Here is a 25,044-nt window from a genome sequence, read left to right on the forward strand (position 1 = left end):
GATCGGGATTGTTACCATTCTTGTCTGTAATCCTGGTCCCTTCAACGTCACTTTGAGAGATGCCATTTCTTCGGGAGCAGGTGTTCACTCCTCTGCTGGGCTTGCACCCTTCTGTCCCAGTGTGTCCCATGCTTCACTCTGCCTCCAAGCTGCTCACCCATCTGCTCCTTCCTACTGGCATTCCTGCTCCTCTCTCCTGGGACATATCCTTTCCCTAAGTGCAAGCTTCACTTCCTTTAATAAACCTGAGTTAGCCTGGAAAATACAGGATAAAATGGAGTTAAGTTTATCCCTCCAAATTTCCAGTTAAGAATGGGTAGGAGACAAGAGTTCTTCCAAAATCCTGTAATAACTATTTTGTCTCTCTAATTTATTTATGTGTTTACTATATGGAAACCTATTTAATGACAAAAAAGGAGACAAAAAAGAACAATTTACTCATCATCTCAGCATTGTTTTCACTCTTTCTATATATGGCCCAGTAGAGAATTTAAATATATATGTTAAGTTGCATGTTTATTTTTTCTTTGCGTTTATTTTCTTTTCTAATTTTATAGTAGGCATTAGGAGGGGTTGGACTATGTTTTATAGTTGTTTGGTGTTCCTCAGATGGCAAGCACAATGCCAGGCACATAACAGAAACAATCAATAGCAAATTGATATTTCTAGGATTTTACAGATTTTTAAAAAATCTGCAACCAGTGATTATTTGCTTTCAATTAGATTCCAGTTGCCTCTGTGTTCTCAAGAATATATATTCTAGTTTCCTCTTTGTTTTTTTCCCCCAGCTTTTCTGTTAAATCTTTGGCTTTTTCTGTTGTTACTAAGTATCATCTTTCTTGTTTGTGGGCATTCTGGATCAATCCAGACACTTAAAAATCCACTTTGTTAGTATAAAAGAAGCTTCCAGGTTTTCTCCAGGCTTTCTGTTCTGTAGTGCCTCCATTTAGGACGGGAGTAAGTCATTGAACCTCATAAAGGAGGGATCTCTGTCTTATTTCACGTTGATTCACCGAGAACAGTGCTTGAAACGTGGTGTTTGTGCAGTAAATATTCTTGTTAAGTTGAACAAATGAAAGTAAATTGTCTCAAATGTATTTTATTATTTTAAAGTTACTTTAAAAACTTTGTAGGTTAATTTGTTTTACTTGTTCATTCTATACTATAGCATTCTTTTTAGTGGAGGTAGACCATAGGACATGAATCACCCAGACGTTGTAGGATAGTTGTTTTTAAATGTGATCTCATGGGTGATATGGTCATCATTTGTCAGAAAATTGATGCATTTAAGTAAAATAATAGCTTGATACCATGGATTTGGGGTCCCCAAGACCACCCCCGAGTTTGATGACTTGCATGCAAGACTCATCTTATAATCATATTCTCAGCTGTGGTTTCTTACAGCAGAATTATGTTGCATGCTTATTTTTTCATTTGTATTGGTTTTCTCTCCTAATTTTATTGCGACATTTGGAGGGCTTAGATTATGTCTTACAGTTCATCTGTATTTCTTGGATACAAAGGGAACTCAGCAAAGGGAAAAAGCACATGAGATGGAGTTAAGGTGAGACTAGGCATGAGCTTCCAAGGCTCTGCTCTCAGGGGAGTCACCCAGGATGTGCTAATTTGCCCCAACAACGAGTTATGACAACACAAATGAAATGTCACCATCCAGGGAACCTCATTAGAGACTTAGTGTCAGAGTTGTTATTAGTGGCCGATCATGTAGGCTCCCCTACCTTGCACATAGACAATTTCCAGACTCCCAGAAGAAAAATAAGTGTTCAATGTACATCATATTATTTGTGCAGGCAGTTAAGGTGCACACAGTGAGCCACTCTTATCAGTCCTGGAAATAGTAAGAACCTTCCCAGAATCCGAGCTCCCAACCCAGCCAAGGGCCAACCTTGTTAGCAGTTCTGTTGAAGGATAGCCATCAGGCCTGCTGCATCAGCTGTTTTCTACACATCTGTTCGTAGATCACTCTCAATTCTTGGATTAGGCTTTTGTAAATCAGTTTTTGTTTTATATATTTCTGAAATTTAAAAATACCTCTTCGAAAACCTCTTTTCCTACTATTCTAAAGGTCCGGGAAGTCTGACAATTTATGTTGTCCATTTGTGCATGAGGATCAGAGTTGGTATCATAACATTGCCAAGTGGATAAGCTCTCTCATAATTAGGAGAGAACTTTCAGAAAATTCCCTACAGAAAATCCTTTCTTAAAAATGCAATGATGATGCATTCAGATAGTCCTATGTAAGTTGAAATCCCCTCTGCCCTTCCTACTCATCTGAAGGTAAAAATATTCCTAGGAGGAGCGGTCAACAGCAGGGCCCTTTGGGAGGCTGAGGTGGGCAAATAATTAAGTCCAGGAGTTTGAGACCAGGTTGAGCAACATGGAGGAACCTCATCTCTATAAAAAATACAAAGTTTAATAGGGCGTGGTAGATTACAGGCATGAGCCACTGCACCCAACCTTGGCTAGAAATTTAATGGTCACCTAGACCTAGACCAAGACCAAGAATTTGCTTTTGAGGAGGAATGTAACACAGGGCAGACAAATGCAAGGATTATAAAAAAGTTTATCAGGAAAGCAGTATAGCAATTCAGGAACGCAATGGAGGGTTTCACAGAACGTGTGAAAAGATATTGGGTTCAAGTGATGCACTCATTCCTTCAATGTATATTGCATACCATACTCCATGTACTGCATGGAGGGCTTGATAGAACAATGAGCAGAAAATCACATGCTTACCAGTCATCATCCAGTGTAGTGAAGGGATACTGATGAGAAATAAGAAATTTAAGTAAGCACTATAAGAAAACTGGGTACAAACAATAATTTTTATGTTTTTTAAATTGTTTACTTGATTTTCAGGTTACTGTTCAGTATCCCTTACTATAGAAATACAAAATTATTTTGAATTTTTTTCCCCTCTCTTTTTAGCATACATCAAAGGTGGGTGGATCCTTAGGAAAGCCTGGAAGATTTACAATAAATGCTATCTGGACATCAATGCCCTTCAGGAGCTGTATCAGAAGAAGCTAACTGAAGAGTCCTTGACTTCTGATGCTGCAAATGATAATCACATTGTGGCTGAAGGGGTGTCTGAGGAGTCTCTGAACAGACTGAAAGGTGCTGTTAGCTTTGGATATGGCCTTTTTCACCTTTGCATATCCATGGTGCCCCCAAACCTGCTCAAAATCATCAACCTGCTGGGTTTTCCTGGAGACCGCCTACAGGGGCTTTCTTCACTGATGTATGCAAGCGAAAGTAAGGACATGAAGGCCCCTTTAGCTACGTGAGTAGCTGTATTGCAATGCTTTGGTAGATAATGTAGTGTTGAAAGTAAGTAAACGAAACGACATCAAAGACTTTAAAGGAAACTTCAGGTAAAATGTTTGGTTGGTTGACAGGATGCTGTGTCTTACGTCTTTCAGTGCAACACCAAGGACTGTGTTCTGTGGTGGTGTTGGTGGTTCTGAGCTGACTTTAGTTAGAGAATAAGGTGTTGTTCAGGAGTGTCATAAGTCCTGTATTTTAACACATCACATGACCTTATCTTTCAACCTCAAATGATTTTATAAGCAGTTTTTGTGACTTTGTTCAGTCTCTGAGATTCACAATTCTAATATTTGGACTCATAAGATATAAATTTGATAAACTTTTTCTGTGGTTCTGAAATTTTTATTCTTACAAAGAATCCTCATATTGGGTAATTTTCCTTGATGATTCAGGGTGGTTTCTTATACGTGGCGTGGGTATTTTATGCTCTTCCACTAAACTGAGTCATGTCATGTTCCTCAGTCTAAACTTAAGTAATAATTATTTAAGCAGGAGAGGAGAGCATGGGGAAGCTGTTATAATAGAACAAGAATCCACTCACTTCTACATCAGTTAAAAGTGATGTGATTTTTGCCTGTCTGTTTTAGTCTGGCAAGGAGCTACCATTTGCAACTTGAGTAATTTTACAAGTAGCAGATGTTCTTTGTCTAACAGTATAGCACTTGTCAAAATTTTCCCCAGAAAATGTTGACATCACAGAGGACCTTACCTCTATTTCTACTTGTGTCAGTACTGAGAAATTTGGATGTTAACTCTTAATCAACTGATGGCTATTTAAAATATCATTAATTTTTCATTAAAAAAAATTTGCCTCCCTAAACTCATTAAATTACACAGTTGTCCTTTATTAATTTGAATTAACAGGTTTGTTAACTGGTGATCATTTGTTTGTATCTTAATATTATTTTATGCTTATCTCTGATAAAGAAATGAATCGAATTTTTAATATAATTTGTTTGAGCTCTGTAAGAGAACCAAATTTACAAGCATACCAGAAGTATGCATTTACATAAAAACATTTGACATGCTAGTTAAACATTTTTGTCTGTTTCTTAAATTAAATCCCAATGACTGTTTTGTTTACCTAGTTTAACGTAGACTTTTTTTTTTTTTTAAGCAACGAGTTTGGGGCAAGGGAATCTGAAGTAATTTATTTATTTACTTGTTTTTTTAAATTGAGCATCTTCAGAGGCCAGAGAAAGGGCTCTCTGTTTTATCCTGTCACTTATTTTAACCCAACTTAGTATAATTTGTGTCTGTGGTTCTATATTTAAATTTATTCTTTTTAAAAATTTTCTTTTTCCCTTGACCTATTTATTTGTACATGATATTACAATTAAATTCTAGGCTTACACCCTAACTATTGTGAACACAAGAGAAACATTTTCCTTTGCCAAAAATAAATAAATAAATAAAGCTTTTATTACAAGGGGACAGTAAATTTCATGGTGACTGGTTACCATTTCTGATTGGTGCATTGATGAGTAAAGTATAGAATTTAGAGATTTATGTCAGTCATCTCTTCAGTGATCTGTCTAGAAAGCTGAGAAAAGCTAAATGCTACTGTTAAAGCATTTTCTCTCCCCTGAGGGAAGGGTGTATTCTGATTTATATATTGTGCTAAAGTTGCAGTTTTCCCAATATTAACATTAAAATGGGGAAAGACATTCTGATTTTACTTCTTCCAAGACTGCATAGTAAGCTTTTTGGAAAAAGTAGTATTGGAAAAACACATACTGAATTTTTGAAAGATAGAAATGATATTAGAAAAATTATGTGCTCAATGTTTCTCTCCCTCTTCCTCTAGATTAGCTCTGCTCTGGTATCATACTGTAGTCCGCCCGTTTTTTGCCTTGGATGGCAGTGATAACAAGGCAGGCCTGGATGAAGCTAAGGAAATTCTCCTTAAAAAAGAAGCTGCTTATCCAAACTCTTCCCTATTTATGTTTTTCAAGGGACGGATACAACGACTAGAGGTACTGTACCTTCCTCATCTTTTTAAAATAAAGCGTCCGATGATCAAATCTCTGATTCTCACTTGAGGACTGTTATCAAAACGAGCCAGAATGTCACAGGGCCCGGGAGCATTTTGTTCTTTTGCCTTTCCTTGCATCATTGCTAGGGGAGACTCTTCCAGGAGCCCAGGATGTTAGTCAGTTACCTTCTGTTCGGAAGACGTGGGCGAAGTAGGGGTAAGATTCCTCGTGGCTAATGACACAGGATTGGTGCACTTCCAGCCTAAGGCATGTGAACATTACTTAGTGGCTGAGTTGAAAAACACAAAATACAATTTTTCCCTCTCCGAGTTACTAATGATCTCTTTCTAAACTTTGATCTTGGCTAACAATTGACTTAGACAAAAGTTACTGCCTTCAATATCAGGGCAACATGAGCTTTGAAATATTAGGAGCTTTTATCACATTTTCATATGCTTAATTTGGCTCAGTACTGTGTCAAGAGCTTTACACATGCTCTTCCATTTCATCCTCAGAACAACCCTGTGACATAGATACAAAATTGTCATCTGCATCTTACAGAAAAAATAAACAAGGACCCAAGAGGGTTTCAAGTAACTTCCTGTGCTTACCCAGTGAGTGGGCCCAGGTTGTCTCACTCCAGAACCAGAAATGCCCTAGCCTTTGGAGGTGTCTGTGTCTCCTTTGCATCTCTTTTTATCTGCATGCTTGAGGTTATGAGGATTTATAGAAAAATGAAAATGTAAAATAAGATAGCTTATAGTAGCTGCTTCATCTACATTCTCACCAATAGTTATCAGCAAAGCAGTTTGTGTTTTTAACATTTGTCCTCCAGTTAACCAGGTGCTCTGAGAAATCAGCCCCCATGAGTCCTTTTGAAGATTTTTGCCTAGAAATGCTTTCATGGGCACAGGAATGATTTGTTCTTTTTGAGGTGGAGGTGTGGCAAGCAATGGAGGGGATATTACTTTCTCAGTCATTTTTCTCCTTCATAAAGTGACTCTTTAAATCTGAAGACTTTGCAGAACAATTTTCTAAGCGCTTTATGTATGGAAGATGTGTTTTAGAGATTAATTTAGCAATTGAAAATTGAGATATAGTCCGGGCATGGTGGCTCATGCCTGTAATCCCAGCACTTTGGGATGCCAAGACAGGTGGATCACCTAAGGTCAGGAGTTCAAGACCAGACTGCCCAACATGGTAAAACCCATCTCCACTAAAAATACAATAAACTAGCTGGGCATGGTGGCATGTGCTTGCAATCCCAGCCACTTGGGAGGCTGAGACACGAGAATTGCCTTAACCCAGGAGGCAGAGGCTGTAGTCAGCCAAGATGGCGCCACTGCACTCCAGCCTAGGTGACAGAGCAAGACTCCATCTCAAAAATAAATAAAATAAAATGAAATAAAATTGAGATATAGTACAGAAAGCCCACCAAGATCTGAATTATTTAAACCCATGTCCAAATTGTTTTTCTTCTCATTATCTTGAAACTCTTTCTCTTTGCGTACAGGCTTATGAGCCTTTGGTTGTATTTCTCCCTTTTTTCTCTTGCTCTTTTTTTTTTTTTCTTTTGGAGAAAGGGTCTTGCTGTGTCACCGAGGCTGGAGTGCAATGGTACAGTCATAGCTCACTGCAGCCTTAGCCTCAACCTTCCAGGCTCAAGTGATCTTCCCATCTCAGCCTCCCAAGTAGGTGGGACTATAGGTGTGTGACACCATGCTTGGCTAATTTTTTATTTATTAATTAATTTATTTTAGGGATAAGGTCTCCCTTTGATGGCCAATCTGGTCTCAAACTCCTGGGCTCTAGCCTCAGCCTCCCAAAGTGCTGAGATTACAGGTGTGAGCCACTATGCCTGGCCACAGGATGAGTGCTTTCTTAGATTTAGATTTCTTCAAGGGCAGGCATGAGTTCTGAGTAGCTTTGAACACATTGATACTGGGTTTTGTGTTTAACAGAGATTTACTGGGAGTGAAAGCCTTAAATTTTAAATTGTGTGCAACAGGGCAGTGAGGCCCTTTAGCTCTGGGCATTTCTTAGGATTCTCTCCCTTTATTCTGCTGATGAATGAATGCTCTAAATTGGGTTTTGAAGTTGTTAAACAGAAATGTGAAAATCAGAACTTATACGTTGTTATGCTTGCCATTTGAGTTAAGTTTTCATTTTAAAACAAAATCGCTTAACTTCTGGTTAAGCTAATAACTTTTTTCCCAAAAAATATTACTTTGACATGGTTTTAGTTTGTGCCATGACTAATTCCTGTAAAGGAATGAGGGAATACTAAAAGTAAGCAGTCATTCCTTGTTGTCATGATGGTTCTAGAAATAAGGAAGCCACAGCTTCATCAAAAGATTCCTGTAAATATGGTTTTGGGAGGTACATAGTCCACATTATAGCTCTTAGTAGATATGTAGTCTATTTGGGAGTAGATAGTTATAATCAGAGGTAGATACTAGAACTCCTTCGCAGTTAAGTGGTTTCCTTATTTAGTTTTAAGAAAAAGCACCCAAGATCTGTTACTCCTGTTATTTAGTAAGCTGTAGCTTTAGGGCCAGACAAAATATGATGAGTGTTTCTGTGTGGCTCTTCCCAAAGGCCCAGAGGATGAAAAGATTTTAAGGCTAACTTGAAATATGGTTGTTATTATCATCAGGGTGCCCAGACAGCAGTGTTGCATTGATCTTCCCAGGTATGTGTAGGAAGGTATCAGAAATGAAGGGGTCATCCTTCATTTGCAGATGAGGGAGGCTGTGATAAAGCTCTTGCCAAAGGCTTTTCATGAGGCTTCAAAGGCCCTGATTCAGTTTATGAAACATACATGACTCCTTCCAATGAATTTGCTTACAAAGAATTTTTTTTTTTCTTTTCAGTGAGCATTTAGGTTAGAGATAGGGCCCCTTGAGCTCTTTTTATCAGCATGTACTCACAGAACATGGTCTAGGGGCTCTAATTTAGGCAGACACATCATATGACACCATCTTTGTTTCCTCGGTGACTCAGAATCTGTGAAATTATTTGAACAGCTGCTTTTGTGAAAGCTTGCTAACATGCAGGGTAACTAGCTCAGTTTGCGCCCGTCAGTGTTCATTCTTCTGTACTCATTTTCAAATCCTGTTCAGTGCCCACTTTTTCTTTTAGTGTTGTTAACTTTTTACGTTTTTTACCCTTTGTTGTTTGGGACTCTGTAGAGTGAACATAGGAGAGTTTCTTCCACACATCTGCTCCTGTGCTGCCACTTGTATAAACCTCGTGGTGGTGACTTCAATGTTTTCTGTTGTGGCCTCAGTTGATGTTGCAGTGAAGTGCTACCCCATGGTGGTGAGGTCCATTTGCACAGGATCCTCTTCGCCAAACTGCAGGAAGAATTCCCTTGCCTCGCTGCCTCTGCTTCTCCCCGCTGTGTGTAAAGCACCCCACCTTGAACCTTCGCTGCCCACTCGTGTTGTCCTTACTACTGATCCTGCCTTCCTTGACTCCTTCCATGTGACATACTACATTGCTGGGGGCAATCAATGTGCGATTACAGTACCCAGCCTGTGGCAAACGCTGTCGAAATAATAGTGTGATCGTGGTTATTATTCCTACTGAGCGCTTAAGCCTGAGAAGTCAGGTATCAAATTTTCATTTTCATTTTTTTCTTTCTTTCTTTTGGAAAAAAATAATTTGTTTTGTGTTGAGAGCTGTCAATAAAACAAGGCCTGTGATTGGCAAAATCGGGCATGGGTGTAGCTATAAAAGATGTAGGTACTATACAGCTATTTACTTTTCCCTGAATTTCCACAATGCAAACCATGTTTAGGAGGCTAACCAATGGATTATATGGGAATCCCAATTTTCTTTTTTTTTGAGACGGAATCTTGCTCTATTGCCCAGGTTGGAGTGCAATGGTGTGATCCCTGTTCACTGCAACCTCCGCCTCCCAGGTTCAAGCGAGTCTCCTGCCTCAGCCTCCCAAGTAGCTGGTATTACGGGCACCCATCACCACACCTGGCTAATTTTTTTATTTTTAGTGGAGATGGGGTTTCGCCATGTTGACCAGGCTGGTCTCGAACTCCTGACTTCAGATGACCCACCCACCTTGGCCTCCCAAAGTGCTGGGATTATAGGTGTGAGCTACTGCGCTTAGCCTGGGAATCTCAATTTTTACTGGTAGTTGTAATTCTGAATTTCTGTATTCTTCTCTTCCTCCATCCTACGTGGTTCTGTTAATGTTCAGGCACAACAATGTTCCATTAATGTTCACTTAATTTTCATCCAGTTAAACCCATGGTAGTGTTATGTCCCTTAAGACACAAGCAATTAATGAGTATTTTTTTTTATTATTTTGACAGTATTAGGGACAACTCTATATTTTCATAAACTGTTTTCATTTCTCTCTGTTCTTTTTTCTTTAAGCAATACGGAATTACACAACTTTTTTCCTTTTCAGCTTTACCAGTCTACTTTGTATGTGTCATGTAACAATCTGGTTTTCTGTAAATACTTTCACACACACACCTTATGTGGTGTAACAATTTAGTAATGTAACTAATTTTTAATATTATTTACCTCTAAATAAGTGTTCAGATGTTCAAATGAATGAAAGCAGTTTTCTGTAAACTCACTGCAACCTTTGCCTCCTGGGTTCAAGAATTCTCTCTCAGCCTCCTGAGTAACTGGGATTACAGGCATGCACAACCATGCCTGGGTAATTTTAGTATTATTAGTAGAGACAGGGTTTCACCATGATGACTAGGCTGGTCTTGAACTCCTTACCTTCATTTTGAAACTGTCTCCTGAGCTTGAGCCCATACGCTGTGAATATCCTGCATGCTGACATTTTTAAACCTTGGGTTTGTTTTTTGGAAACCAAAATCTGGGCCTAGCACAGGACTGCCCTTCATTGTATGTTTGTTGAATGAATAGATGAGGCTACTGGTAGAAAATCTATTGCTGTGTGTCATTTCTTTGTTAAGAAATGAAGTTGGGGTCGGACGCGGTGGCTCAAGCCTGTAATCCCAGCACTTTGGGAGGCCGAGGCGGGTGGATCACGAGGTCAACAGATTGAGACCATCCTGGTCAACATGGTGAAACCCCGTCTCTACTGAAAATACAAAAAGTTAGCTGGGCGTGGTGGCGCATGCCTGTAATCCCAGCTACTCAGGAGGCTGAGGCAGGAGAATTGCCTGAACCCAGGCGGCAGAGGTTGTGGTGAGCCAAGATTGCGCCATTGCACTCCAGCCTGGGTAACAAGAGTGAAACTCCATCTCAAAAAAAAAAAAAAAAAAAAAAAAGAAATGAAGTTGGTTATCAAGGACTATTTACTTTTCCTGTGGCACCTAAATGTGTTCTTAAGTCAGTTCCAAAGAAGAAGTTGCAATATTTTCTTGGTAATTGAAATAAGAGGATGATCTCCTAAGGAGGGGGCCAAATCAGCTCTTTAAATTCCGGTGTGACAGGAGAGTAGACGTTGACCCCTTTGGTGATTTATTTATCAGATAGAGGAAAGAACAGGGAGACCCTGGGGGGTCATGGAGAATAGGGCCAGTGTAGAAGGGCCTGTGCCCTGCCCCCGTCTCTGGAGTATGTTGACATTATCAGAGCTGTTTGGTGGTTGTGTTTCTTTGCATCTGTTGAAGGGCAAAGCTGCCTCTTGTATTTAGAACAGCATGCCTTGTCAGCATGATGTAATGTTTTTATTTATAGGATCAGGAAACAGGCAGTGCAGGAAGAGGAATAATTCCCTGAAGTTCTGTTAATTGTAATCTTTATTCTTCCATTCTACAGGGTTCTGTTAATGTTCAGGCACCAAAAAAGAAGGTTTCTGTTTATTCTTAGAAGTATACCAAATGAGAGATTGATCTAATTTGGTGTAGAGGAGATGGAGGATGTATTTGTATCTCACTTTCCAGTGAGATAAATCCATATTGTGTGGCTTAATGACTGTTCATCAGAATGAGAAGATATTAGTAACCCCTTGCTGTCCTTTTCACCCTATCTATCTGTTTGGTTGAAAAGCAAGTAGAAGGTTAATATTGATTTATATCCCTAAGCTTATTATGTATGCCTAAGAGGATGAGCTTTCCCTTGCCTACCTAGTCCTAAGGGTAGGGGGCAAAAGCATAATCTATTTCTAGGTGACCTTTATAGCAATATTGCTAAACTGATTCTGCTACTCAGCAGCATTAGTGCTGAATTGCAGGTGGGTTGTCATAGAGTGTCCTTCTGCATGCCACAGGTGACAAGGAGATCCTTTCATTTCAAAACGCATACATAATTATTTTAAGATTTTAAGCAACATCATAAAAGTAACCTAGTGATATATACAAACTGAGCTGTTTTACTTAAAATTATTTCATAATCTATACATACGAGAGAGACTTTCTACATTTTGTTTACAAATCTGATGTTTACAAGTATTAACATAGTTTTTAAAATAAATAATTGATATGCAGGCAGACTACTTAGATTTCCCTTGTGTTAATAATTTGATATTTTCCTGTGATTGGGAAATTGTGGCTGGGATATTTGACTGTTGTTGTTTCCCAATATTTCAATGTGATACCAAGTACTGCAATAAATATTTCAGTATATATATTTTTAGTTTCTTATTAGATGATAGCTCCAGTGGTAGCATTGTTAAAATCAAGGACTGTGAACGGCTCTGTGTAGCTCTTAAATGATGAGAAATTCTCAAGAAATAGGGGGACAGAGTATAATTACTCATTATTTTGCGTGTGGTGCCTGCAATCAGTATTCTACCCCATAGTTTTGTTTGCTTATTTTTATTTCCATAATGATACAGATTAAAGCAGTTTAAAGGCAGTTTTGAAATACTATGGAGAAGATATCCCATGTTTTGTGTCAGAACTCTCAGTATCATTAAGTGGCGGTACTTTCCTCATTGAGTTACAGATTGATGCAGTGTCACAATCACAGCATTATTTTTTTTGTAGAAATTAACAAACTAATCCTAAACTCAAAGGACCAAAAATAGCCAAAATAATATTGGAAAAGAAGGAAACAATGGAAAGTGGAAAAAGAAAACTCCACTTCCTACTCTCAAAACTTACTACAAAGTGATCAAGACAGTGTGGTAGGAGCATGAAAACAGACATATGAATCAGTGAGAATAAAAAAAAAAATCTTACATTTATGACCAATTTACTTTTTTTTTTTTTTTTTGAAATGGAATCTTGCTCTGTTGCCCAGGCTAAGTGCAGTGGCATGATCTCAGCTCACTGCAACCTTCGCCTCCCAGGTTCAGGCAATTCTCTTGCCTCAGCCTCCCAAGTAGCTGAGACTACAGGTGTGTGCACCCGTGCCTGGCTAATTTTTGTATTTATAGTGGAGATGGGGTTTCACCATGTTGGCCAGGCTGTTTTCAAACTCCTGACCTCAGGTGATCCGTCTGCTTCGGTCTCCCAAACTGCTGGGATTAAAGGTGTGAGCCACTGTGCCCAGCCTTATGATCAATTTACTTTTGACAAAGACATTAAGATACATCAGTGGGCAAAGAATAGTCTTTTCAGCCAGGCATGATAGCTCAATGCCTGTAATCTCAGCACTTTGGGAGGCTGAGGTGGGCGGAGTGCTTGAGTTCATGAGTTTGAGACTATCCTGGGCAACATGGTGAAACTCCATCTCTACAAAAAATACAAAAATTAGCCAGGTGTGGTGGTGTGCATCTACAGTCCTAGCTGCTTGGGAGGCTGAGGTGGTAGGATAGCTTGAGCCTGGAAGCTGGAGGTTGCAGTAATCTGAGATCACGCCACTGCACTCCAGCCTGGGTGACAAAGCCAGACCGTGTGCTAGGACAACTGAGTATTTACAAAAAGAATGAAGTTGGACCCTTATGCTATACACAAAAATTAACTCAAAATAGATCATAGACCTAAATGTAAGATTTAAAACTATAAAACTCTTGGATTAGACCTTGGTTTCTTAAACATGACCCTAAAAGCACAGTGACAAAAGAATAAATAAAACTACATCAAAATGAAACACTTGTGCTATGCACAGTGCAATCAAGAAAGTGAAAAAGACAAAGAATAGGAGAAAATATTTGCAAGTTATATATCTGATAAGGGACTTGTATTCTGAATATGTAAAGAACTGTTACAACTCAATATTAAAAAGACAAGCCATTTAAAAATGGACAACAGATCTGAAGAGATTTCTCCAATGAAGATAGGCAAATGGCCAATAAGGCCATGAAAACATGCTCAGTATCATAAATCATTAAGGAAACACAAATAAAAATGAAGTAAGATACTGTTTCACACCTACCAAGCTAACTACAGTAGACAAGACAGCCAGTAATAAGTGTGAGCAAGGATGCAGAGTGATTGGAACCCTCATTCATTGCCATTGGGAATGTGAAATGGTGCACTGTTCAACAGTTCCTCAAAATGTCAAACTATATGAAGCAGTAAGTAATATGAATTCACTCCTAGGAATATACCCAAGAGAAATGAAAGCACAACTCCATCTTATTACCTATAGTAGCCAAAAAGCGGGCAACAGCTCAGATGTCTATCAACTGATGAATGGATAAACAATATATGATGTATCCATACAGTGGAATATTATTCAGCAATATAAAGGAATGAAATACAGATACATACTACAGCATGGATGAACCTTGAAAACATATTATGTGAAAAAAAGCCAGTCACAAAGACCATACACTGTGTGATTCAATTTATATGACATCTTTAGGACAGGTAAATCTGCAGAGACAGGAAATAGATTATTGCTTTCTTCAGTGCAGAAGTGGGTGAGGGAACAGTGTGGAGTGACTGCCAATAGATACATGGTACATAGTTTCCTTTAGGAGGATGAAAATATTTTAGGCCAAGCATGTGGCTCACACCTATAATCTCAACCCTTTGGGAAGCTGAGGCAAATGGACCAGTTGAACCCAGAAGTTTGAGACAAGCCTGGCAATATGGAAAAACCCAATTTCTACAGAAAAATACAAAAATTAGCTGGGCACACACCTGTAGTCCCAGCTATTTGAGAGGCTGAGGTGGGAGGATCATCTGAGCCCAGATGTTGAGGCTGTAGTGAGCTGTGAAAGCACGAGACCCTGTTTCAAAAATACATACATTTTAAACTTAGACTACAGTAGTAGCTGCATAACTATGATATTTCTCTGTAATAGTCTAAAGACTTATTGTATACTTTAAGTGGGTGAATTTTATGATATTTGAATTTTATCTCAATAAATAAGTTTTATGAAATTTATTGAGAGTGTGCATTTTTTACATGATTTTATACAATCTCTTTTTCTTTGGATATAAGCTGTTGATTAAACCAAGTTTGACTTTCGACTAAGATTATACAGGCATACATCAGAGACATTGCAGGTTTGGCTCTAGACCACTGCACTAAAGCAAATATCATAATAAAGTGAGTCACATGAAATTTTTGTTTTCTTAGTACATATAAAAGTTTACATTGTACCATAGTCTGTTAAGTGTGCAATAGTGTTATGTCTAAAAGCACATTGTGTATACTTTAATTTAAAAAACTTTATTGCTAAAAAAATGCTGTCAATCATCTGAGCTTTCAGCAATTCCTAATCTTTTGGCTGGTGGAGGGTATTGCCTAGATGTTGATGGCTACTGGCTGATCACGATGGAGGTTACCGAATGTGGAGGTGTCTGTGTCAATGACTCGAAGTAAGGCGACAATAAAGTTTACCCCACTGATTGATTCTTCCTTTCTCGAATGATTCTCTGTTCAATGTGATGCTTTTTGATAGCATTTTACTCACAGTAGGACTTCTTTCAAAATTGGAGTCAGTCCTCTCAAACCTTACACTGCCTTATCAACTAAGCCTGTGTAATATTTTAATTGTTTTGTTGTCATCTCAGCAGTGTTCACAGCATCTTCACCGGGAGTAGATTCTATCTCAAGAAACCGTTGTCTTTGCCCACTCATCATAAGCCCCTCCCATCTCTTTATGTTTTGTCCTGAGATTGCCACAAGTTAGTTCCATCTTCAGGCTCTACCTAATTCTAGTTTTCTTGCTATTTCTACTACATTGGCTGTTCCTTCCTCTACTGAAGTCTTGAACTTCTCAAAGACATCTAGGAGGGTTGGAATTAACTTCTTCCAAACTCCCATTAATGTTGTTGCTTTGACCCTCTTCTATGACTACATGTTCTTAATGGCATTTACAATGGTAAATCCTTTCCAGAAGTTTTTCAATTTATTTTTCTCAGATCCATCAAAGGAAGCCATGTCTATGGCAGCTATAGCCTTATCAAATGTATTTCTTAAATAATGAGACTTGAAAGTCAAAATTACTCCTTGTTCCACGAGCTACAGAATGGACGTTGTGTCAACAGACATGAAAACAACATTAAATCTCATTGTACATCTTCATTAGAGCTCTTTGGTGGCCAGGTACATTGTCAATAAGCAGTAATGCTTTGAAAGGAATCTTTTTTTTTTTTCCTGAGCAGTATGTCCTAACAGTGTGCTTAAAATACTCAGTAAACCATGTTGTAAACAGATGTGCTATCATCCAGGTTTTCTTTTTCCATTTATAGAACATAGGAAGAGGAAGAGTAGATTTAACATAATTCTAAAGGACCCTATGATTTTCACAATGATTAGTGAGCATCAACTTAATGTCACCAGCTGAATTAGCGACTAAGAAGAGAGTCACCCTGTCCTTTGAAGCTTTGAAGCCAATAATTGACTTCTCAAGCTATGAAAATTCTAGATGGCATCTTCTTCCAATAGAAGCTGTTTTGTCTCCACTGAAACTCTGTGTTTAGTATAGCCACCTTCATCAATTATCTTAGCTAGATATTCTGGTTTTCTTGCTATGGGTTCTCTACCAGGACTTGCTGCTTCACCTTGTACTTTTACTTAATGGAGATGGCTTTTTCTTAAACCTCATGAACCAGCCTCACCTGGAAAGGTTGTGGCTGGTTTGATCTTCTATCCAGACCACTAAAACTTCCTTCATATCAGCACTAAGGCTGTTTGCTTTCTTAACATTTATGTGTTCACTGAAGTCGAACTTTTAATTTCATTCAAGAGCTTTTCAGCTGGGCACAGTGACTCACACCTGTAGTCCCAGCACTTTGGGAGGCCAAGGCTGACAGATCGCCTGAGATCAGGAGTTCGAGACCAGCCTGGCTAACATGGTGAAAACTCCATCTCTACTAAAAATACAAAAGTTAGCTGGGCGTGGTGGTGCACTCCTGTAATTCCAGCTACTTGGGAGGCTGAGGCAGGAGAATCGATTTAACCTGGGAGGCAGTGAGCTGAGATCGCACCATTGTACTCCAGCCTGGGTGACGAGAATGAAACTCTGCCTCAAAAACAAAACGAAACAACAACAACAAAAAACTTTTCCTTTGCATTCACAACTTGGCTAACTGGCATAAGGTGCCTGGCTTCTAGCCTTTCTAAGCTTTCAACATGTCTTCCTCATTAAACTTAATCATTTCTAGCTTTTGATATAAAGTGGGAGTCTTGCAAATCTTCCTTTCACTTGAACACTAAGAGGCCATTGTAGGGTTATTAACCAACCTCAATTAATGTGTCTCAGGGAATGGGGGGCCCAAGGAAAGGGAGAGAGAATGGGGAATGGCTGGTTAGTGGAGCAGCCAGATCACACACAGCATTTATTAATTAAGTTTGTTGTCCTATGTGGGCACAGTTTGTGGTGCTCCAAAACAATTAAAATAGTAACATCAAAGATCACTGATCGTAGATCACATAACACATATATCAATAATGAAAAATTTCAAGTATTGGGAGAATTACCAAAATGTGACACAGAGACACAAAGTGAGCTCGTGCTGTTGGAAAAATAATGCCAATAGATTTGCTTGATGCAACCTTGCCACACAGCTTCAGTTTGTTAAAGAATAAAAGTGGAAACTGTGAAGTGTGATAAAATGAGATGTACCTGTATTTCTTATATATTTGTCCAATTTCTCAATGTATAATATAAATATTAGTGATGTTAATTATATTTTCCTTCTATTATATTACTTTCGTTGTGAGAATTAGTGCTACCTTTAATTGGAACTTTGAACATTCAAAAATATATATGTTATAATAATAGACTTCATTTCTCCAGAAATGAAATTTATCTTCCTTTCCAAACCAAGATGTATAGACTATTCTATATTTTTAAATTGTAAATGAATGTTTAAAAACTATCTTACTTACTGTCTTTTAATGCCTCTTTGTGTGTATGAGATGTGCATATGGTTTTATTCTGATCCCTTCTGTAAATCAGGGATGTGCTTTTGATTCAAGGGTATTTTCTCTTCCTGTCATTGAATTAAATTCTTAAAATACATAAAATCTTTATTTTATTCTTTTTATATTTTATCTTTATGCTTTTTATTTTTAAATAGATATTACATAGCTTTGATAATTGTGATAAGGGGACTTCAAAAAGTTTATTGGCAAATGGAATTAAAAGATAAAAATATAAAACATAAACTTTATCAACATAAGCTCTATCAAGTTTTAGCTCTTTGGTAAGTGATGATACCAGCCATTTAGTCCATCTTTAAAGAACTGTGGATCCTGGGAATTTAACCATGTCACTGCAGTTTTTTTCACATAATTAACTGAAGAAAAATCTGTTCCCTCTAAAATTAGGAAACAAAAAGAAGTCAGAGGGAGCCAAATCAGAACTGAAAGGTAGATGCCTAATGATTCCCAAGGAAACTCTCACAAAATTGGCCTTGTTTGTTGAGAGGAATTGGCCAGAGCATTATCACAGTGGAGGACTCTCTGGTAAAGCTTTCCTGAATGTTTTACTGCTAAATCTGTGGCTGACTTTCTTAAAACAGTCTCATAAATGAGCAGATTTTATTATTCTTTGTCCTTCCCCCACCAGAAAATCGACAAGCAAAATGCCTTGAGCACCCCAAAAAACTGTTGCCATGACCGTAACTCTTGATGAGTGTGCTTTTGCTGTGACTAGGCCACTCCCACTTCTTTGTAGCCATTGATTAGATTGTGCTCTGTCTTCAGGATTGTACTGGCAAAGCCATTTTTCATCTCCTGTTACAATTCCTTGAAGCAGCACTTCAGGATCTTTATCCCACTTGTTTAAAATTTCCATTGAAAGCTGTGCCCATGTCTGTAGCTGATCTGGGTGCAGTGGTTTTGGTACCCATCAAGTGAAAGTTTGCTTACCTTTAATTTTTCAGTCAGAATGGTGTAAGCTGAACCAATTGAGATGTCTATGTATTTGCTACTGTTTATGCAGTTAATAATTGGTCCTCTTCAATTAGGGCATGAACAAGGTTAGTATTTTCTTTGTAAATCTGTGTAGATGGTCTGCCACTGTGGGCTTCATCTTCATCATCTTGGCCCTTTGTAAACTTAGTTATCCATTGCATATTGCTGATTTCTTTGGGGAACTGCTTCCATAAACTTTTTCATAAAGTGTCAGTGATTTCACCATTCTTTCACCTAAGCTTCACCATAAGTTTTATGTTTGTTCTTGCTTCCATTTAAATGTAGAATTCATGTTGCTCTGATAGAGGCTGTTTTCAAGCTGATGTCTTATACTTCTTAGTGCCTCAAACTAGATGCTACACAGACATGTTATAACGAGTTAGTATGGGCTTATTTTTGTGCAAAAAGTTTTCGAAATTCATGCATGGTTTTATTATAATGTACATTTTCTATAATTGTTTTGAAGACGTGCATATGTATTAAATAAAACAAGAACATTATTGCCTTTAAAATATATATTATATTATTTTTTATCCACTTATTCTTTCACATATATATATAAAACTATCAGTTTCTCAGGTCCTCTGTACTATGGGGAAATTTAAATTGATACTATGTTTATAATATTTCTTATCAGTCACTGAGGATATCTCTTCATTTAGTCATGTCACCTTTTATTTCTACCATTTCGACTATAAAAATTTTTGCATACATCCGTCCTGTACTCTATATAGAAAGCTGGGGTCCAGATGAGATACATACTTTATGAAAGTATACATAGTTATTTTAATATTAAGGAAGACCTAGAATTAAGACTTTCTTTCTTTCCTTTCTTTGTCTTTCTCTTTTTCTTTCTCTTTCTTTCTCTTTCTTTCTTTCTTTTTCTCCTTCCCTCCCTTTCTTTTCTCTTTTTCTCTCTTTTTCTTTTCTTTTTAGATGGAGTCTCGCTCTGCCACCCAGGCTGGAGTGCATTGGTGAGATCTTGGCTCACTGAAACCTCTGCCTCCTGGGTTCAAGCAATTCTCCTGCCTCAGCCTCCTGAGTAGCTGGGATTACAGGCACCCACCCCCACACCTGGCTAATTTTTATATTTTTAGTAGAGACAGGGTTTTGCCATGTTGGCCAGGCTGGTCTCTAACTCCTGACCTCAGGTGATCCTCTCGCCTAGACCTGTAATCCCAAAGTGTTGGGATTACAGGCGTGAGTCACCGTGCCCAGCCCAGGCTTTCTTTTTAATCCAGTGTTTTTTCTATTATATCCCACTGCTTTTATTTGCTAATAAGTTACATATATATATATATATATAATGTGTGTGTATATATATATGTTTTATTTTATATATGTAAACATGTTTATTTTTATATATAAACATATGTGTGTGTGTATATATATATATATATATATATAACATAAACATATAGTTGGGCTGTTATAAAAGACTACCATAGATTGGGTGACTAAAACAATGTGTTTTATTTCTCACAGTTCTGGAGGCTGGCAGGTATGAGATGAAGGTGCCAGAAGATTGGGTGTCTAATGAAGACCATGTCGTGATTCATAGATGATGGCTTTTCACTGTGTCCTCACATGGTGGAAAGGGGGTTAGAGAGCTCTCAGGGGTCTCTTTTGTGAGGGCACAAATTGCGTTCATGAGGCTCAACCCTCAGCACCTGATTACCTTTCAAAATTCCCACCTCCTAATACAGTTCCAGTGAAGGTTAGGATTGCATGTATTTATTTTGTGAGGCAGAAGCATTCAACCCCTAACGATGTTATATATACCTTATATATGTAACTTAGCAGATAATATGTATACACATTTAAATGTGAATATAAATATTTCTGGAACTCGTTTTTACTAGGCTTTAGGAATAAACTGGATTTGTTTTTAATGACTTGGCTAAAAGCATATCTTTCTTAAATTTTGGAGAAATAAATCACTTAAAGTAATGAAACTGCCATTAAACATTGGAAGGAATTCTCATGTAAATTACTGCTTGAAATTCCCTTTTGAAGTCAGTTTATTAATAACTTTCCTTATTTTGTCTGTATACTTATATCAATTTTAGTTTTATATCATAGTTTTCTATTTCTACTTAATACTCTTCAAACATATAACTGAATACTAGTTTCGGACCTGTAAAAATGTGGTATTATTTTTATTAGACTAATTTGTGTTTTCTTAATTTTATGATTAAGCTTTTGGATTATTATATTGGTTTTGAGGGAGAGAGTGATTTTTTTAATCAACTCATTTTTAAATTTCCATTTTATTTCTAGTTTCCTTTAACTTTGTTTGTTTTATAGTTTTAATTAATAGTTTAACATAACACATTTGTTTTATTAGAATTAGAGATTTGATCGCATTTCCTAAATTGAAATTTGGCTTAAATTTCTTTATCTGTTTTACTTGAGAGTGTTTAGGGAGCCTGAAGAAGGTTTTATTAAATGTTCATTGTGATGTGTCTTAATTATCTGATAATGATTAATCTTATATTTCTTAATAAAATGAGCATGGGGCCTCCTCTGTCTGAGTCTGTGGCCCTTGTCCTCTGCCTGGCAGAAGCCCAGAGTTTAGGGGTCACCCCTGGAGACCACTGCTGGGATGAATCTTGGCCCTTCCACTCTGGCCAACCCTTCACCTATTTAAACCTTGCTTCCCTCCTCAGTGAGATGGGGACCTCAGTGGTACCTTGGCATGCATAGTTGAGCTGTTAGGATTCAGTGAGGTAACCCAGAAGGTGTGTGCAGCATAAGGCTGGGAGTGACTGCCCAGTCGTTGGCTGTAATGACTGTGGTGCTGCTGTGTGACTGTTCTTAGGACTGCAGTTCTCAAGGTGAAAGCGACAGAGCTTGCCAGGCATTGGGGAAGATCCAGATGTGAGACCAGGCAGACACATAGCAGATGCAGAGGTAGCTGGACCTTGGAAACCATAAAAACAGGGCTACTGAACACAAAGAATTATGAGCGACCCCACAGCTGGGAAAGATGACCAAGAAGTGGGGCTATTTGGGCTGGTTCTTGAAGAGTCAGTAGGAATTTTCAGCCAGAGGTAAGGGAATGGGGGATGAGCCTGCATTGAAGCCCAGATTGGAGAAAAAACCCAGACTTTCCTATGAAATTTTATATTGAGGAGATTTGAGCTCAGTAGGGCTGGCAGGTAGAGTAGGGTGACCTGGGAAGCAACAGATCATTCTGTTTTGTTTATCAGTCCCACCAGTGACTCTCCTTTCTCATAGAGTTTAGCTTTTTCACTCGTATTTAATTGAGTACATGATGCATGTGTATTTTTTTCCATTGCCTTTTGGAGTTATATTTATTGTTCCTATTTGTCTGTTTCTGCTTACGTATTTTTAGGTAGACTTTCTGTTAGTATCAGGTTAAAAAATAATCTTTACCTGTTTTCATGGCACAGTTAACATTGGTTTCACATGTCTATGCAGTGCTCACTCCTGTTATCTTTTGTTTCTCTCTTTTCTCCTGCTAATAGGTGTATGGTGAACTACCATTGAGGGGTGGCACAGAGGTTAATTTTAGGAAACACTCTTCTTACTTCTACCTACTCCTTGCCCCAGACTTTCCTATGAAATTTTATGTTTTCTCATAGTATCATATCAGATTCCTTTTAGCTTTTCTTTATGAGTTGGGGTCATAGATGTTCAGGCACACTGGCTCCTTAAATCTGCGCATTTCTTCCTTTGTTCAGTGGAATAGTCTTCATTTCTCTGGTTTCTTTTAGAGCAGCAGTCCTCAATCTTTTTGGCACCAGGGACTGGTTTTGTGGAAAACAGTTTTTCCACAGAGGAGAAGAAGGGGATGGTTTCAGAATGATTCAAGCACATTACATTTACTGTTCATTTTATTTCTATTATTATTATGTTATAATATATAATGAAACAATTAGGTAACTCATCATAACATACAATCAGTGAGAGCCCTGAGCTTGTTTTCCTGCAGCTAGATGGTCCCATCTGGAGGTGATGGGAGACAGTGACAGATCATCAGGCATTAGATTCTCATAAGGAGTGCACAACCCAGATTCCTGCTCCTGTGAGAATCTAATGCTGCTGCTGATCTGACACGAGGTGGAGCTCAGGTGGTAATGTGAGTGGTGGAGAGCAGCTGTCAATACAGATGAACCTTCACTTGCTCACCTGCCGCTCACCTCCTGCTGTGTGGCCTGGCCTTCTGGGGATGCATATTAGGTCTTCTCCATTGACTTTTACTGTACCAGTTCGTGGCCTGGGGGTTGGGGACCCCTGTTTTAGAGAACGTAGCTGGGAATTTATTGACATAGGGCTTCTGAGCTTCAGTTTTTAGTGTGTTGCATTGTAGAGAGAACATTGGACTAGAAGTCTGTGGAGCTGATTTCTGGTTTTGGCTCTGCCATAAACAGTAAAACTGTATTTCCCAATGGTTGCTTTCATGTCAGGCAGTTTGAAAGAGCTGGGAGACCTCAAGCCAGTGGCCTTCTCTGGTGTTCTTTTTATTTAGCTGAAATGTTAGGGGTGGAATAAGTCAGGGTTTTCTGAAGCACTGGCCCAGGATCACTGATTCGATGGCCTGTTAGTGCATGTCCCATGAAAAGAGGTTGGTTCTGTGTCGGGTTAATCGGGATATCCTGGGACTTCTCCCAGACTTTCATATTGCACTGTGATTCACAAAGGGGAAGATAAGAGTATGCAGGTATGCCGTGTTTAACCAGCTTACTTGACCAGGAAAATTCCTAGTTATGCTTGTAGCCTGTGAGACTAGAAGCATTCAGTAGAACACACTTTTGGGAAGCAGTAGGCTAGATAATTTGTGAGATCTCTTCCAGCTTTCAAATGTTATGGTTCTGCAAATATACTAAAAAACACTTACTTCTGTACTTGAAAAGGATGATGGATTTTCTGGTTTGTAAATTACATCTCAGTAAAGCTGGTTACAAAATCTTCAAAACTGACTACCTGGAATTATTTCTGCTTTTCACAACTTGACTTTAATTCTTCATTAAAAAAAAAATCCACATGGCAGGTTGCCCATTGAACACCCTTTATATAGAGTGTCTTTCAGGTAGAGGAAACATTCAATGTCACTTTGCTGATGATAGCTTTGGTCTGTTTCTCTCATACCAGTCTTGATGCATATTAGGTCTTCCTGACTTCCTAGGTTTATCTGTTTGCCTTGAGATGCTGTCTTCATTGGAGTGGCTGTGCTTGTAGGCTAGTGTATTCTGTATTTCTCTGATTTTTGTTTTTCTGAGTTAATTCTTTGAGTTTCCTTCACTGTTATTTTTAATTCTTTGATAACATCTTTTACGTAAGCACATTTCTTTTAAACTTACCGCTATGTTTCAGATACATTTTCCCCATCATTTTAAAAGGCATTTCGATGTAGTGGAGAGAGCACCAGGCTCATCTCAAAATGGGCTCTTCAACTTACTGGCCCAGCCCAGCTTGCTTAGCCTGTATCCTCATCTGTAAAAAACAAGGCAGTACTTCCCTTTAGGAGATGTCAGCCTTCAGTAATGCAGCCTGGGAAAGGTGAAGCACTAAGCACAGGGTTAGCTTATCAAGTGTTCCTTTCCTATCTAGACAGAATCGTGTCTGAATTGTAATCCCATTGTGAAGCACTTTCCATCACAAATGTCAAAATCCTGTCATAACTTTGAGAGACCAAGGATTTTTTGTAACTGGTGCATTATTTATTTCCTCTACCATTAGTGGTGGATTCAGTTACATAATTCATTTTTCAAGGGGATTGCTATTCATTCATGTGGAGATGCTGAAAACATAACTACTCTATCCATTATTTGTACATAATCAAGTATTTATTTGCCTATGATGTAAAGGGCCTTCTGGGGATGCCCACAAGAAACATGCAATTCAGTTATAAAGAAAGCAGTGTTTATACATGAAAAAGCAAGAAAAAGGAAGTGCCAAGTGAATGGGTGGCTGCTGTGGGTGGAGATGATTGGAGAGGTGGGGACCGTCATTAGGATGAGGAGGCTGTGGAGCGGGGAGGTCCGCAGTGCTGGCTCTGGAGTCAGACTGAGCAGGTTCCACCTCAAAGGCTGTGTGGCCTTCAGTGAAGCCTGGAGACTGTGCACCTGGCCCACAAGGAAGGTTTGCCATCTTACCAGGCACAGGGCTCCTCCTCTGATGATGATTAGACCAGGATGAGCTTATTAAAGCAGTTTTGTTTAAAGGCTCTTTACGTAGGCTGATATGGTGGCTCATGCCTGTAATCCCACTACTTTGGGAAGCCAAGGTGGGAGGATTACTTGAGCTCAGGAGTTCAAGACCAGCCTGGGCAACATGGCAAAACCCCGTCTCTACAAAAAATACAAAAATTAGCCGGGTGTGAGATGCATGTAGTCTTACCTACTCAGGAGACTGAGGTGGGAGGATCCCTGGAGCCTGGGAGGCAAAGGTTGCAGTGAACCATGATTGCACCACTGCACCCCAACCTGGGCAATAGAGTAAGACCCTGTCTGGGAAGAAAAAAAGAAAGAAAAGAATA

The 25,044-nt window shown here is 38.6% G+C and overlaps 1 protein-coding gene across 1 annotated transcript in view; it reads left to right on the forward strand.

The window, feature by feature from the left end:
- Nucleotides 1-25,044, forward strand: part of TTC39C (tetratricopeptide repeat domain 39C) — a 122,789-nt gene that overhangs the window by 68,126 nt on the left and 29,619 nt on the right. The window contains exons 5-6 of the mRNA XM_002807499.7: nucleotides 2,950-3,304; nucleotides 5,156-5,324. Coding sequence (XP_002807545.3) covers nucleotides 2,950-3,304; nucleotides 5,156-5,324 — 524 coding nt within the window. The remainder of the gene's footprint in view (nucleotides 1-2,949; nucleotides 3,305-5,155; nucleotides 5,325-25,044) is intronic.

The sequence above is a fragment of the Callithrix jacchus genome, chromosome 13, assembly GCF_049354715.1.
Source record: "Callithrix jacchus isolate 240 chromosome 13, calJac240_pri, whole genome shotgun sequence".
Lineage (NCBI taxonomy): Eukaryota > Metazoa > Chordata > Mammalia > Primates > Cebidae > Callithrix > Callithrix jacchus.